This window comes from Lasioglossum baleicum, chromosome 7 (assembly GCF_051020765.1).
Source record: "Lasioglossum baleicum chromosome 7, iyLasBale1, whole genome shotgun sequence".
NCBI lineage: Eukaryota > Metazoa > Arthropoda > Insecta > Hymenoptera > Halictidae > Lasioglossum > Lasioglossum baleicum.
Genome location: NC_134935.1, coordinates 7,889,108 through 7,905,753, shown reverse-complemented (window position 1 = coordinate 7,905,753; position 16,646 = coordinate 7,889,108). Strand labels below are relative to the sequence as shown.

The 16,646-nt window shown below is 42.2% G+C and overlaps 1 protein-coding gene and 1 long non-coding RNA gene across 4 annotated transcripts in view; one reads left to right on the top strand and one right to left on the bottom strand.

The window, feature by feature from the left end:
* The window catches only part of LOC143210666 (uncharacterized), a 39,479-nt gene that overhangs the window by 1,981 nt on the left and 20,852 nt on the right, over window positions 1–16,646 (top strand). The window lies entirely within an intron of this gene.
* LOC143210665 (ribonuclease P protein subunit p14-like) lies at window positions 6–12,916 on the bottom strand. Of its 2 annotated transcripts, none has more exons than XM_076427733.1 (2): window positions 712–851; window positions 6–303 (listed from the first exon to the last, which is right to left on the bottom strand). In XM_076427733.1, the coding sequence occupies exons 1-2, from the start codon at window positions 732–734 to the stop codon at window positions 6–8; spliced, it is 321 nt and encodes a 106-aa protein (XP_076283848.1). In that variant the 5' UTR covers window positions 735–851. The 2 variants fall into 2 exon arrangements, 1 of the variants encoding a protein (XP_076283848.1); XR_013009309.1 differs by having other exon boundaries at window positions 164–303; window positions 764–12,916.

Sequence of the window (16,646 nt, the reverse complement as noted above, 5' to 3'; positions counted from 1 at the left end):
GTAAATCAATGCTGGTAGTTTCTGCTGTCCGCAGTGAACGATAGTAAATTCGCAGAAGCGCGATGAACCCTATAGACGCATCGCTCCTCTTCGTACTTTTCTGCTAGAGTCAAGGCTGCCCTCAAGCGTACGTAACAGTCATCTGTGCAGCGTAAAACAAACCTACGACCCTCCGGTTCGTACTTCAGAATATCGATGGCACTCTTGGTTCCTTCTTCTCCGAACAACTGCTTCACAGATTGCAGGATGTTCTTCTTCAAGAATACTTTTGATATTTCGCGGTTAGGACAATGTGGTAGCTCTCTGGGAACAATAAAGAAAAAATGACGTAAGTGTAACGTGTATTACAACATCATGACACGCAAACGTCTGGCAATACTTCTCGACAATTTCACCGGCTATTTTCTCGAGCGACACTAAAATTAGATTCGCAACCGTTTACGTAAACTACCGAAAAAACAAAGGAGAGAGCAACTGGAAAACTGTTTCGTAATGTTACGAAACCTACACCGATCAATGGTGAACGATAGTAATGTCGGTAATGATTGATAACGAGTCGATTTTTATTTCGTGTCTCTTCGGATCGTATGATTTCTCGCGATTCCTCGGAAACGTTCGCTCAGGATTTAACCTTATATCGACTGTCCACGGGTTTTAGGTTAGGTCGTGCTTGCGCGGACAAATATCTTAAAAGAGATTGAATGTACTAACAGGGAAACGTCTAAGTAATACATAGTACACAGAACACTGATTCACGACTCACATTCAACATTCGCGGTTTTAATACAGCACTTTTAGTCGACGCTACGTGCGAAAACACTTTTGCGGCGTTTCGTTCATGCCTTCATGATAGAAAAAGCAGACAACGCCATGCGCGAGGCACAGGTGGCGTCAGTGGCGTCTCGACCTTCGTATAACGACGAGACTAATTTATTTATTTTATCTTTAACAGATCTTTAGTTAATTCGTTACACTTGCGTTTGTAGGTGAAATCTAACTGTACAGGAAATTTCTGGTTCTCATGTACGCTTTGATTGAAATTTCCAAAAAATGTCAGAACATAAAATTCGATAGACTTTTTTAAGGCTTTACAAAGGCTGTCCCCGTTAAAAAAAGGATTTTACTTCATTCCACTTTCTAAAAATTTGTCTATAGAAATTGGAAATCGCATAAACATCCGCAGCCTAATGAGTACAATAGCAAATCAGCCGAAGCTACTTGTTCTCCTAGAACGAACGATTCAAATTTCCCGCCACATTGTCCGGACATTTAAACGGCATCGTACCGTCTATGGTTTATTCGAAATTATATAAATTAGTATAGATAACACTAGAGTGATAATACTCGATGTGATACGAGATACAGAACTGTATTTCAAGGTTAGCGTTGCCTAAATTTTTTGGGGAAAATGTTTCCAATGGAAATTCATCTTAAAGCGACGACCAATGATATCGTTGGATTTCTAGGGAGTTTTTTGAGGTTCCATCTGGTCGGGAATGTAGTCGATCGATGAACCAGCCTTTATCCTGCCTAAATCCTGCGAGACTAGGGTGGACAACGGGCTTATCGACGTAATCCCTAAAGTTATTGTATGTCGCAACATAATCGAGTCGCGGTTATTCTTCCAGGACCTTCAGCGATCGTTCAAATATTCCATTGCCTGCAGGACCATTCCCACGGTCTTATCTCCACAATTTCTTCCCAGGAGAACATATCCACGTGGTTTCCGAAATTAGCATCGTTTTTCACGTATTAGCACCCTGCCTTGCAACCTGGCTGCGAACAAAGCAGCCAGGCAAGATTCAACATTGTACAAAAGTCAACAATTGCTAGGAGGGGTTCAACATTGTTCGGAGCCGGCGCGAAAGCGCAACTTGCTCGCGCAAGGTCAATGCCAATGTCAACAACGAAGGTTAAAAGCTGTCGCAAACGGAAAACTCGGAACTTTCGCCCCGGGAGTCCTTGGACAATTCCAGAGTCTCGCGGAGACGAGAATTTTCGTTGTCCCTGAACGTTTCGTTTCCGAACGTAACGATTCGCGTTCTAGTTGGCGACGAAGGAGAAAAAAAAGATGAAATATGGTCGGTGCATTGTGCGCTCGGCATCTAGGCTTTTCCCGATATCGATTGAAACGCGAGAGCGAGGACGGAAACCGATTCATTTTAACTGTCCCCCGTGTGTCTCGGTTTTTGGCAGTCGAAAACATCTGGTCCCTGTAGCCTTTGTAGTTTTCTGCGACTGATCCGGACACGTCGGAGATAGGTTCGCGAAAGAATTGATACGTGGCCTACCTGAAGAAGAAGGCGTCGCTCGGATCGACGAGCATGAGACCCTTGAGAGCCTTATCCTTTTCACTGCACCATGTGGGCCCTGTGTACAAGGCCCAACCAGTGGCGTAGCCACCCGGGAATGTGCAAGGGCGCGGCCACCTCCAACCTACCCCGATAAAATTTATCTCGCTGCTCTAAACATTGTCTTTCATGCTGGAAAATGGTGGTCGGGGATATTGTACAATAGTTCTCTTTTTTATTAAGGCATTCGAGGCTTTGTTTTAAAAAATACACAGATACAGATAGTAGATATACAAACTATTTAGGAGAAAGGTTTAAAGATTGTCTTCCATGCTGGAAAATGATGGTAGGAGAAATCGTAGGACACTCCTGTTGTTATCAGATTGCAATTCTCTTTTTTATTAAGGCATTCAAGGCTTTGTTTAAAGATATACAGATACTAGATATAGAAACCGTTTACAACGGGATATTGGTTGTTTGTTATTTATAGTATGAATTCGTTGATGTACAGAGATGTACGTTGTATACACTTTTAAATAGAAGAAACTATATTGTTGAAATAAGAAAGACCGATGAATTTTTATCATTGTAATACGATCCCAAATATTATATATCATAAAACATTTCATGCCGAATGTGTCTACCTAGATTAGCGATCCGTCCCACTGTGGAGCGTACAGAATAGATTGTAAAGGTAATTTATGAACGCCTCGGAATATCTCTATTGATCAACAAGAACGATAAACCGGTAGGATAAACATTACGGACCTCGAGGAATATTCGGCTTACTTAGATATACTGGTGACAATGTTCGGCGCGCGGCGATACCTAAGCCCCGAATACAATTTAGCGTAGATAACAATGCTCTATTCAGAGGTCCGTCGAAGCAATGACAGATCCTCAAGGCTATCGATCGGAGCGGGCATTTCTGGGAAAGGGACTGCCTCGAGGAACACGATCGCCAGTTAAAATAAGTGAGATATCATTCGGACGAATTCGAAATTAGTTATTCCGTTGAAATTCCACGGACGAAGGTTGGTGATATCGAGCAATACTGTCGTCGAGTAAAGTCAAAGTCGTTATCGGTGAAATCTGTGTTCGTAAGGAAGAACGCCGCATGTCACAATTTCAAAAAACTCGAGTTTGTTCACCAGAGATAAAGGCGTGGAAACAAATTCGAAATGCTCCAAAAAGTAATGCAATTTAACCGATGTCCGATGTCAAAACTTTAAACGGCAATATCTTGAAAGTGAAAGTATGTGACATGCGGCGTTCTTCCTGACAATCACAGAAATATTGTATGTTTCCACTGTGTCGGTGATTTTCATGGGACCCCTTCAAGGGAATCGGGGTCCGCGGTTGCACGTTTTCGGGGGCGTAGCCGGGGAGCGGCTCGTCGATACGCGAAACTAGAGAAACGGCCGTCTTGAAACGATTGATACGAAGGCGACGCGGCGCACAGTGGGCGAAATCCGGATGAAATAGACAAAAAATTCGATAACTCAGTGAATTCTGCAGTAAATTTTTAGAAAATTGGTATCTCTAGGTTGTTTTGGACGTATATTTCAAATTTTTAATCAAAATGGTCGATTCAATATGGCGGACCGAAAAATCAAAACTGAATGGATTGTTTTGAAAATTGATATATATATATATATGAGTTATTGGGGATGCTGATTTTGAATTTCTAGTGGACAAAATGTAAAGTTCGACTTGTTTTTCATAAACTTTAGGGTATTGTTAAAGACGTAAAATAATTGATTTCGGTCATTTAAACAAAAGTTAAAAATCTATTTTTGTCCGGATTTCGCCCACTGTGCGGCGGTAGGAAGAGAGATAGAGGTCCGTAAATATATGTACATATACACTGCCGCTCATGGAAGTATGGACACTTCGTTAGCAAGTTAAGACTTGTATACATAAAATATCTTTATGATAAATAGTAAGTAATATACATAAATTTTTTTTTGTACGCGTTCGAAAAAAGTGCCCCAATTCTAAAACACAGGTCTGGACACTCTTACAAGAGGTCCCATGAAAATCACTGACAATAACGTTGCCGACATCGTCTTAACCAAGAACGACTTTGACAATGACTTTAGTCGACGACAGTATTATCCAATATTAACATTGTTCGACAACAACGTTAACCGACTGCATCTAACTTCTTACAGAAGTAAAAGTGTCGGTGCAGAATAGTTACAGAAAAACATGTCAGCACCATCTTTAGAAACGATGTCGTAATTTCTGTACCAATTTCTGTTCTTATTTTTTCTCCTAATTTGCAAGTGCCCATACTTCCATGAGCAGTAGTGTACGCACACGTACAATGCGAACGCGGAATACATGTCGGGAGAATACGACGCACACTTGCGCGTGTTTCAAGCGCATCGCGTCATCGATCGCGCTCCTTAAATGAAAGAAGTCTGCGGTTCGATTGCATCTCGCCGGGTGCGGAGCTCCTCCAGAGAGGATAGGATAGAGGATAGAGGATAGAAGATGAAGGATAGCTGTAGACGAGAAGAGAGAAGCGAGCAGCGGACGCACCCGAACCATGTCCCCGGAGCTGCAAATTTTCGCACGTCCCTGCGATTTCCTTTTAGCGTGCCGCGATACTGACCAACAAAGTGAACAGAGTGAACAGAATCCATAACACAGCAGACCTCCGCTAACTCGTCAGCATTTCCCCAACGAAAAACATGTGTCTGTCTTTTTCCCCCTGCTATGTATCCGTCAATTTTCACTGGACTCCGCTTAGATCTGTTGGAACTTCCACCCGGTGGCCACACGGTTCCTGGAAGATCTCTCAGCGGCGTGGGACTGAGGACACCCCGCCCTTCTACGCCAATGCGCCAGCGAACTTTGACGGAATTTCGCGATTTTCGACGGGTTTCTGCGAATATTTATATTGCACAGCTGCTCTCTCAGATTTTTAACAGGATCAGTAGAATTATTGCAATTTTCCTACTCGAGAAAATGTTCTTCTGTTGTAGTACTTGAAAGTAAAAATTTCTTGTCTGTTCAGCTTTTGAGTTACTAAATTATTACACATTTTTATCGGCCCACTGCTGCTCGTGATCAATGAAGACAATTTCTTAAGTAGATGCTTAAGTAGAGTAGTGCTTCAGTGAGTTTTTAAAATGTATAAAAGTAAAAATTTCTGTTCTGTTCAGCTTCGAAGTTACTAAAATTGTTGTACATTTTTATCAGAAGACAATTTCGATGTTGCCTAATGATCTGCATCATGATATCGGGTTCGCAGACGATTTACCGATGGAAAATATTCCGTTGTTATCGCGTTTTTCGGGATCGGGAGTACAGAACGTGGTCGCCGCTCACGAGGCAACAATAATTCCATATATCGAGGTTCGGTTTAGAAGCGTGTCATCGAATACAATGGAAGACTAATGACGTCACGGCAACTATAGCACGGAAAGCGGCGTGTTCGCCGGAATATCATGAATAACAAAGAATCGTAGAGTCATCGTATTTGTGCCGGGCCGTGTTTAATCGCATCCCGTCTCGTGTCCCGCCCGTCTCGTCCCGTCCCGTTTCGTTTCGTATCGTCTGGTCTAGCCCGTGTGTTTCGTCGACACTTCCAGAAAAAACGTTTCCACAAAACGAACAGCCTTACGTGAACACATTCTCCTCGGCTTATTTGTTCCGAACACGTTTTTTTAACGTTTGCGAAATGAAAACAAAGCTACCCGTGTCGAAGCGTTCGATATTTCAAGCTGCGCATGCCAGCTGGACAAAACTTAATATTTAATTTACAGAAATAGAAGCGTTAGAGCGATGTTTAAAAATTTCTGTGCGATTGTCCATGCAAAAATCTTGCGACGAAACAGTCGTTATTTTCCAATAATGCATGCTAGCTGGACGGAACTCAATATTTAAATTGCAAAAATCCAAGCATTAACGATCTTTCTTTATAAGTAAAAGGTCAGAAATCATTTTCTATGCAGAGATAAATTTCAATGCAATTTTCCACGCGCAAATCTTGCGACGAAGCATTCGTTACTTCTTCCTTATAAATAGACTGCGGATATTTATTCAAAAGGAAAATTGCCCGCGGCTGTTGCGAGACACTTTTAAATGGTTTTCTTCCTTCAATCGGTATAGTGTGGGCTCAGTATATCCCTCGCTCTTCAATCCCCTTAACTGTTATGCAAAATATAAATTCTCTACAGCTGCAAATAATACGTCGATATTCTTTTAATCTTCCTGTTTTTCAAAATCGCGCCCACTTTTCTCGTAAATGGTGTAAAATCCGCGGTTCAGTTGCGAACACGTGAAACCCGTGGTTTGGTAATTATTTAGACTGAGGATTTTTATGCAAGATAATGTTACTTTTTCCCTTAGAGGAGGAATCATATATTGACGTGTTCAATTTTTTAAATATTTCAACAATCTCAATTTTGCTATAAATACCACTCTGTACAATTCTGCCATCCTGTACAATTATAAAGACCACCTTGTACAATTACTCTAGGTCGGAAGAAAAGTATCATTATCGAGATAAAATAGAGCTGCGAGTGCGAAGGGTTAAATAAGTGAAATCCGTGTGTCAATTGCGAACCGAAGGCTCACTACGCGTTCGGTATAGCCTTATCGGGAACAGTGACGGCGAAGGGAACGCTGGCAGGAAAAAAGAATGGAAAACAATGACTGGCGTTGTAGCCGGAGGAATGTTAAATAGAATGGAAAACGCGCCGCGACAAAAATAACGGGCGACAATAGCTGAAATTGCACCGGGAAGCCGTGGTTCCTGTATTTCATTGTGCCGGGTCGCGCACCTTCCGCACATGCAACTTTATTCAATTCGGACCGGGAGGTTACGGCTCGAAGGTTAAAAGATCTCTCCCCCAAGCTTACAACAGCACAGCCGGTTTAAAATACCCGCGCCCTCGCCCGGTGCATCCGTTGCATTCTGCACCCCCTGCACCTCGCTCCCACCGCCAAATAATATTCGGCGGAACCACGGAATTTCTTCTTGTTTAACCCTTTGCACTCTCGGAGCTACTTTCACTCGAACGTTAAACATTTCTTCCGACCTAGAATAATTCTAGCTGTACCTAGCCACGCGTTGCTGTGGCTCAGTATCATATTTCTGCTTCTAACTTCTGTAAAACTGTTGGACTCATTTTGTAGACTTTCGCACGCTAAGTAAGCCTGTTTGCCCAAAACTTATTTCCGACAAACGGTTCAAAAGTTACGGCCGCGAAAATACCTTGAAGCAAAACTATCAACATTTTCGAGTTTGTATCGTCTTTTGCATGACCCCTTAGATCGCATCGGAGAAAAAAGTGTCAAATATGAAAGTTGTAGAAAATTAAATTTCCAATCGCCGAGGTGATCTCAGATTCTTCCTAAAACTTACCGTTGAAAAGCTACAGCTGTTTAAAAAGTCGGTAAACCAAAAAGTTTAAGAAAAACGTACACTTTTGGTGTTATAACTCCTAAACTATGCAACCTACAGAATCGGATCAGTGACCATTTGAAAGAACTCGGCGAGCTGAATCCAATGAGTACCTCAAATTGAATATCGGTGCTACCAGTCAAAAGTTATAAGCAGAAACGTGCACAAAAGAGGGCGAGAAAGTCGTCTCTGGTCACTAATGACGTCACAACTTTTGAACGAATGGACTTTTTCGAGTGCGGATTTTCCTAAAACCTTCCCGAAGAAACGATGCGGCTAATGACTCAAACCCCAGCTTTCTACGTTCAGCCGTTTCGGAGATCTTAGATTATGAACAAACGAACATTTACATTTTTATTTATATAGAAGAAGATTAGATACAAATAAACAATATTTTCAATGACGCTACAGTAATTTTTAGTCACCGCTCGAGTGCTAAGATTTAACAAAATTGTTCCTCTAAATGACTATAATTTGTGTACAGGGTGGTCCAGTACCTCATTAGCACATTGTTATTTCTGTTTTTGAACTTACGAAGTTTAGAGAGGATCGAAGTGCGGAACGTCGTGATTTATTAAACGCTCGCGTTACGCAATCCGTTGGAATAAGGAAAACGGAAGAGGCGATAATATTCGACGGAGGAACGGGTTTCCCCATCGTTTAATCCATCAGGCACCAAATTTTTCAATAAAAATTGTTCCTCTGAATGGCTAGAATTTATGTACAGGTCGAAGTTTAGAGAGGGTCGAAGTGCAGAACGCCGCAGTTTATTTAACGCTCGCGTTACGCAATCCGTTGGAATAAGGAAGACAGAAGAGGCAACGACGATGCAACGAAAAATAAGAGGACACTCTTTCTCGGTGTGATCATTAAACCACCGGGTGTGCACACCAGGCCTTTGGACTGAGTTCGCCTTGACGATATGTACGCGTCATATCGCCATTAGTGAAATCTGTCGATTCAGTTCCCTGAAAATCAGCTGCCCCCTTCACTCTTCATGCTGCGGTTCACGATACTGACAAGAGGCACAGACCTGTCTTTCTTGCGGACCCTTTTGCCTGTTCCTGCTGCCACATGTGAACGCTCTTTGATAGCGAACGCCCTGCGTTATCCTCTTTTCGACACGCTCCTGCACCCTCCTTTTATATTGGATTTATTCTATCGGATTTATTCTATTCCATTGTGCTCTATTTATGATCGATGTTTTATAAATATTTCTCAAATCCAATCCACTCGAGTGTAACACGGTGAAAAGGGAATTTGCTCAAAATTTAAACAGTTTTTTTTAGAAGAAATTTCGTAAAAAATTTACAAAGTGCTTACCTTTGATTGCTGAAGCCAGTTAACACTTCTATCTACCGACAGCTTGTCAACAGGCTTTTCAATGATTGTGCTGTACCAATTGGAAGCTTAAAAATTTTCTTTTATAATTAGATCTACAGCGGATTTTTATGCAAAATAAAAATGTTTCGCATTGATTGAGGGAAGCAGGAATAACATAAAAATTGATTTGAACCCTTAACGACTTTGTTACGTTAAAAGCAACATCACAACATTCTTGAATTCTTTAAATCCTTTATTGTTTCATATTCCACCCAACCAAATTCTTCATAAATGCATAAACATCCGCAGTCTATTTATGATTGAAGTTTCTGTAGAGCTGTAGGATCTATTAAAAAATCCACAGCCGAATGATCGAATAATCGCCGGTAGATAATGTGTTAAGAATCTGTAACGTCGGATAAGGGTGGGAGGGTAGTAATGGCCGGTATGCGAAGTTGTTTTAACATGAAATATAAATATATTTGGGTGGTATTGTACAGTCAGTGATTCGTTCGTATATACAGAATTATGTACATGCCGAACACTATATCCTCGAACACTCTGCTTGTAAACTCACGCGCGCACAAGGTCGAGCGAGTCCCACACATGTTTCTCTCGGTTTTTCGGAAATAATCATGCATTCATCGGCGTCCACGCATCCATCCGCAACTGTTCTTTGTGACACTTCGCGCGTGTGTCGTCCTCCCTCTCTTTCTCCCTTATTATCCATGTGTATATTAGTATAGTGTTTCCTCCCGTTTCATCATTTCCCTATCGCTGGTTCGAGCGATATTTGGCGCTCGCTTACAATTTCCAGTGTTTCTGCGACTAATTAGGACGTCTGCCGCCGGACAATTCGAATCTACGGGTTCGTCGGCTCCATTTGCGAGCATAATCTCTCTCTCTCTCTCACTCACTCACGCACACACACACTCGCACTCGCTCTCTTTCTCGTCGCATACTCTCCCGCGAAACAGTCAGCCTAAGCGGATTTTGATCGTTACACGTCGGTACCTGTATGTCTGCGTGTGTTTAATCATACGTTTTTTTACTTTTATGCTTTTTAATTTTTTCGTTTATTCGTCGCTTTTTGCTTGTTTAACTTATATACTTCTTTTTTTTTTAGCGTTTTGTCGTGCGCGCTCTGTCGCTCGCATCGATTTTTATTCTCGCCGTTTTATTACACTCTTCTATTACAGAACTACGTTACTTGTTTTTCGCCGTTTTTTCTCGCTCGTCGTTATCCGTGCACTTCTCTCTCTCTCTCTTTTTTCACCGTTTTCATTCCCCACTTATTATTCCGCGTTTTACAAACCACAACGAGGTATCGTTTACTTTAGACTTCATGACTACTAGTTTAGAGAATAAGCGTAGAAATGTATCACACTAGAGACTTGTACATTATCTTAAATGCGTAGGTATGTTTTCGTGTTCTTTATTTTCGTTTTCTCTCTCTCTCTCGCTTTCATTCGTTCTCGTTTTAACTTCTTTCCCTGCCGCTCTTTTCTCCCGTTAGTCTCGCGGCACGAGTGCGTCTCCAGGCTTCGACAATACAGAATAGCGTAGATTACTCTCCGGCTTTAAACGGCTTCAAGCTGCTTCAGACCGCTCCAAACCGAAGATATCTCAAATCGCTCCGAGCCGAGACGATTTCTAGCTGCTCGAAGCACGCATAAGCTATTCGAAGCAGCTTCAAACGGCTTTAAGCATGTTCAAGCGACTTCAAGCTGCTTCGAACCGCTCTAAACCGAAGATATCTCAAATCGCTCCGAGCCGAGACGATTTCTAGCTGCTTGAAGCACGCACAAGCTATTCGAAGCAGCTTCAAACGGCTTTAAGCATGTTCAAGTGGCTTCAAGCTGCTTCAAACCGCTCTAAACCGAAGATATCTCAAATCGCTCCGAGCCAAAACGACTTCTAGCTGCTCGACGCAGCTTCGAACGGCTTGAAGCTGCTGCAAACCGTTTCCAAGCGATGCTGTTCCAACCTAAAGCTGCTCCAAACGGTTCCAAGCAGCTTTGAACTTCGCCAGGCGATCTCGGACTGTTGTCAGCGGCTTTGAGCTGCTTGGGTCGGTGTGAAGCAGCTTTAAGCCACTTCCCTATCTTCGAAACTATCGCCGAATGAACTGTAACGAGCGAACCGAGCAGACTAATCGGCCCGCCAGAACATATGTCAGACGATGTTATTGGTCGATCGTAAGCGCACAATTTTCTCTCCATTTCCCTCTCTTTCGTCTCTTTTTCGTTTCGAAGCTCGTATCAAGGAACAGATGAAAAATACAAGAATATCTGCGACGGTAACAGAATTTGCTGCTTGTGGACCTCGTTGAAATTCGTGCGAAATTCGAACTTGTCGAAATTGTTACGTAAATATTCATTTAGCTCCTGTTTCTGATCGCACAAAGATCCGCAGTCTAGTCGTAAATAATTCCCACTTAGCAACTCGGTCTCGATCTGCCCGACAAATCGTAACGAATATCGTTCCGATTGTAATTATTATTTTATCGATAAGTAAATTATTTATGACTCGACTTGACAAGTCCCCGACTCGATGGAACAGCGAGCGAAACAGAACAATGAAACCAATGAACGGTAACTGTCGCTTTCCATGCACCGGGTGGACAAAGTTGAAAAAGAATTTTCATCCGTTTGCATAAATTACGTAACTGCTGTTTTCCGATAATTTGCTCACGTGTCGCGACACAAACGCAATTATCAAAACACAGAAAATTTATCATCCGCAATAAGTTATCGTCGGTGGACAGCGGATTTTTATGCGAAATAAAAATTTTCTACTCGAATAATTAATTTTCTTTCTTAATATTCTTAACATTCATTTCTTCGTATTTCCCTAATATTTTACTGTTTTAAATTTATACGTACTCATTCTTCTCGTAAACTCATAAAATCCGTTGTCCACTCATCAGCTTAACAATAAAACACTTTTCCAGTTGAAAAGTCCACAGGCATTATCCTCCACCGCCGCAAAGTATTGACTTATCAAAAATTCTAGAACAGGAGGCGTGGCCGAAACACTCTGGCCCCGGGAACACGCGAGATTGGCCCCGAGGGGCGAATCCATCAAAACCAAAATTCCTCATCGATCTCAAAGTTATCTCTCGCAAAGTATCTTACTAGAGTCACACAATTGGCTCCCGACGGAGCTGGGACAATCTTATTGACGCCCCTGGGGGCAATCCCCGTATCCACCGATCTCAAAATACCATCGCAGAGAAGAGAGAACAGAATCGCTCGTTATTGCTCTCGTATGTCTCTCGGATCATTATCTCGATCGTTAGGCGTTCTTGCGGGGCCCCTGGAGCTGGCCCCGGGGTCAATCAAAAGAACGAAGAAAGTCAGAAACATTAGGAAAGTGCATTGTCACGTGGAAAATTGATCAGACTAACGAAAAGAAGAGTGACAAGGGGTCACGCAGAATCTTTCAGTCTTTTAATCGATCGCGAGCGCGGTGCTTCTTTTTCCTCTGTGTTTCCGACTGGTTTTGTGTGTCGCTCCCGTCCCTCGATCTATTACATTGTCCCAAAAGTTTCTTTCGGAATGTGGTAATGTTTATGATAATGTTTTAGTACTTCCTAAAATGAATTTGCATTATCTGCATGAATCGAAAGGAACACATACCGAAAGAAACTTTTGGAGCAACCTAATGTAAAGGAGATGCATGGATGAAGCGGGGCCGTCGATCCCAGATCTAGATGGCCCCGGTACCAACCAAAAGAAACAAACGAACGAATCGAAGAAAGCATAGACATATAGAGATAGACTGCGCCGTCTTATGGGCGAGTTGAAGCCCACAATGGCGGCGCGCGGTACAAAGAGTGAGAGAGAGAGCATTAGCCGGGGTCCATAGCGCTCTCTTTCTAATTGATGTGTCGACACATCAATTAGAAAGAGAGCGCTATGGACCCCGGCTAATGCTCTCTCTCTCTCGCATGCCGCCATTGTGGGCTTCAGCGCTTCGTTCAGGCCGCGCAGTCTATCTCTATATGTCTATGGAAGAAAGTCAGGAACATTTGGAAAGTGTATTGTCACGTGAAAAATTGATCAAACTCAGGAAAAGAAGAATGACGAGGGGTCACGCAGAATTTTTCAGTCTTTTAATCGATCGCGTTCGCGGTGCTTCTTTTTCCTCTGTGTTTCCGACTGGTTTTGTGTGTCGTTCCCGTTTCTCGATCTATAAAGGAGACGCATCGAGGAAGCGGGGCCGTCGATCCCAGAGCTAGAAAGAGCCAGATAAAAAGAGAGAGAAAGAGAGAGAGGCAGCTCGCGGAGAAGGTAGGAGAACGAGACGATACCGGAGGGCCTTGTAAAAATAGGAGACGAGGAGGGAAGGGAAATAAGCACGTAGAAATGTCTCGTGGAGGCTGTCAAACGGTAGAGGCACCAGGAGGTTGGTTATCGATTGGCACAGGCCTCGGCTCGCGCTTCAGCCAGGGGCGTATTCGGCTGTCCCGTTTCGTCGCTCCGACTTTTGCCGGCTGGTAAATTTTTGCCAGCTTTGTGTGTCGCGAGGAAAGAGGATCGATCGCCGACAGACATACAGACAGACCTTAAAAGAGAGACAGAGAGAGAGAGATATATAGCAGCAGTCATGCTAGAGAGAGAAAGTTAGTTGAAGCAGGAGATGGCGGGCCTTTTGGGCGTGGTCCATCGGTTAAAATCGCTGGGACTATCACGTAGACAGTAACCCATGATATCCTGACGTTCGTGACACATGGACGTCGCTCCTCTCTTTATAGTCGGTGCTTTCCGGAATCGAGCTTTTCCCTCTCTTTGGCAGTTGATAGTCCCAAGTTCTACCTATCTCTCTCCCTCTCTCTCTGTCTACCTTCCTCGTTCGCTTACTGTCGTTCGTTGCTATCTCCCCACGAGAATAATTATTAGACGATAGCGGAACTTTATGCAAAATAAGAATGTTCTACCTGAACTGCAACATACTGGAATGAAATAGATTTATTTCGTGTCTAAATATGTCTAATGGGTTGAAAAGAATGTAACAGTATTTCTGAATTCATCTAATGTTTTTGGGTTTTGAATTACACCCACTCATTTGTTGTTAGAAATGCATCAAATCCGCTGTCTAGTAATCATTAGACGAAAGCGGATCTTTATGCAATCTAAAAATGTTCTACTTGAATTGCAACATACTGGAATGAAATAGATTTATTTTCTGTCTAAATATGTCTAATGGGTTGAAAAGAATGTAACAGTATTTCTGAATTCATCTAACGTTTTTGGGTTTTGAATTACACCTACTCATTTGTTGTTAGAAATGCATCAAATCCGCTGTGTAGTAATTATTAGACGCTAGCGGATCTTTATGCAATCTAAAAATGTTCTACTTGAATTGCAACATACTGGAATGAAATAGATTCATTTTCTGTCTAAACATGTCTGATACGTTGAAAAGAGTGTAACAGTATTTCTGAATTCATCTAATGCTTTTAGCGTTTTGAATTACAAACGCATCAAATACGTCGTCTGAATTAGTGGAGAAGAGTCTTCACAACACGAGATAATATTTAAATCGTATATTTAATCAAGAACTATCGAAAGATCGAAACCCCCAGCGCGAAACGACCGTGCCTGGCGCGATCTAGATTCGTAACAACTGTGCACACACACACACAGCCATACGCACATCCACGTGCGACGTCGAAGAGCTGATTTATGCCCCGAGGAGCCGCGATCGACGTTTAGCAGCCAAACTCGACCGGGGAAAAAGAAAACCGAGAATAGAGGAAACGAAATGGAGGAGCCACTCACTCGGCACGGGTGGTCGGAAATTAGAGAGCAACTGTATCGAGAGGAAGATCCTCCGCAGACCTTCGCAGACTATGGTTGTCGGGATCGAAGGAAAGCTTCTTTGGCAGCGATTATCCTAGGCCGACGGTTCTCGGTATAGTTAGCTCTTGCTGTCTCGAATTCTAGATTTCGAGTTGGCAGACAATAGGCACATTGTGCGGCTTCCTGGAGAATTTTACGAGGCTATAGATTCGAAACTGCTACTTTCTAATACACAGGCAAAGGAGATCTTTGAACAAAATCAGTATTTTCGAAGGCGAGAGGCTCAAATTATGAATTTCAAGTATTATATGTTCAAGATTGCGCGTCTTCGTGGTTGATTATGTTAGAATACAAAAACAATCAGGAGGTTCCACAAGTTCCAACATGAAGAATTTTAAAAGGAAAATTAGATTCGCTCGGAAGAATATGATTAAATTCTTAAATTATATTTAAATACGCAAGTATTATCTCGGGATAATAATTATTTAACAGCCTGAAGATACAATTTAAAGACTTGGGCCAATCGTTCAGTTTTCAAGAATAACGACAGACGTTTCCCTTTCAATATAAATAGATGTTTGAGGAAATCGAAATTTTCTGAGGCGATTTTAAGTATTACATATATGTTCAAGATTGCGCGTCTTCGAGGTTGGAATTTCCATAAGTTCCACATGAAGAATTCCGAAAAGAAGATTAGAGTCGCTCTTCGGTCAAGATGGTTATTTAACGGCTTGAAGCTACTGAAGACTTCCGGAAGGACGAAGAGACTTGGGCCAATCGTTCAGTTTTCAAGAATAACGACAGACGTTTCTCTTTCAATATAAATAGATGTTTGAGGAAATCGAAATTTTCTGAGGCGATTTTAAGTATTACATATATGTTCAAGATTGCGCGTCTTCGAGGTTGGAATTTCCATAAGTTCCACATGAAGAATTCCGAAAAGAAGATTAGAGTCGCTCTTCGGTCAAGATGGTTATTTAACGGCTTGAAGCTACTGAAGACTTCCGGAAGGACGAAGAGACTTGGGCCAATCGTTCAGTTTTCAAGAATAACGACAGACGTTTCCCTTTCAATATAAATAGATGTTTGAGGAAATCGAAATTTTCTGAGGCGATTTTAAGTATTACATATATGTTCAAGATTGCGCGTCTTCGAGGTTGGAATTTCCATAAGTTCCACATGAAGAATTCCGAAAAGAAGATTAGAGTCGCTCTTCGGTCAAGATGGTTATTTAACGGCTTGAAGCTACTGAAGACTTCCGGAAGGACGAAGAGACTTGGGCCAATCGTTCAGTTTTCAAGAATAACGACAGACGTTTCTCTTTCAATATAAATAGATGTTTGAGGAAATCGAAATTTTCTGAGGCGATTTTAAGTATTACATATATGTTCAAGATTGCGCGTCTTCGAGGTTGGAATTTCCATAAGTTCCACATGAAGAATTCCGAAAAGAAGATTAGAGTCGCTCTTCGGTCAAGATGGTTATTTAACGGCTTGAAGCTACTGAAGACTTCCGGAAGGACGAAGAGACTTGGGCCAATCGTTCAGTTTACAAGAATAACGACAGACGTTTCCCCTGCGATATACATACAGTGACATAAGCCATCGGAAGAGTTTCGAGTGGAAAATTAGGGTCGCTCGGAATCCATTAATAGTTTCAATTGAGAAATACACTGTGTCAGGGTAAAATCGAACAAGCCGAAGAGCTGAAATTTGAAGATTCACGGAACGGCGAAGAAGCTGAAATTTTGCCGGTGTTTTATCGAGGTCTCCGGTGACGGCAAAGTTGAAAATCCCTCGGCTAATT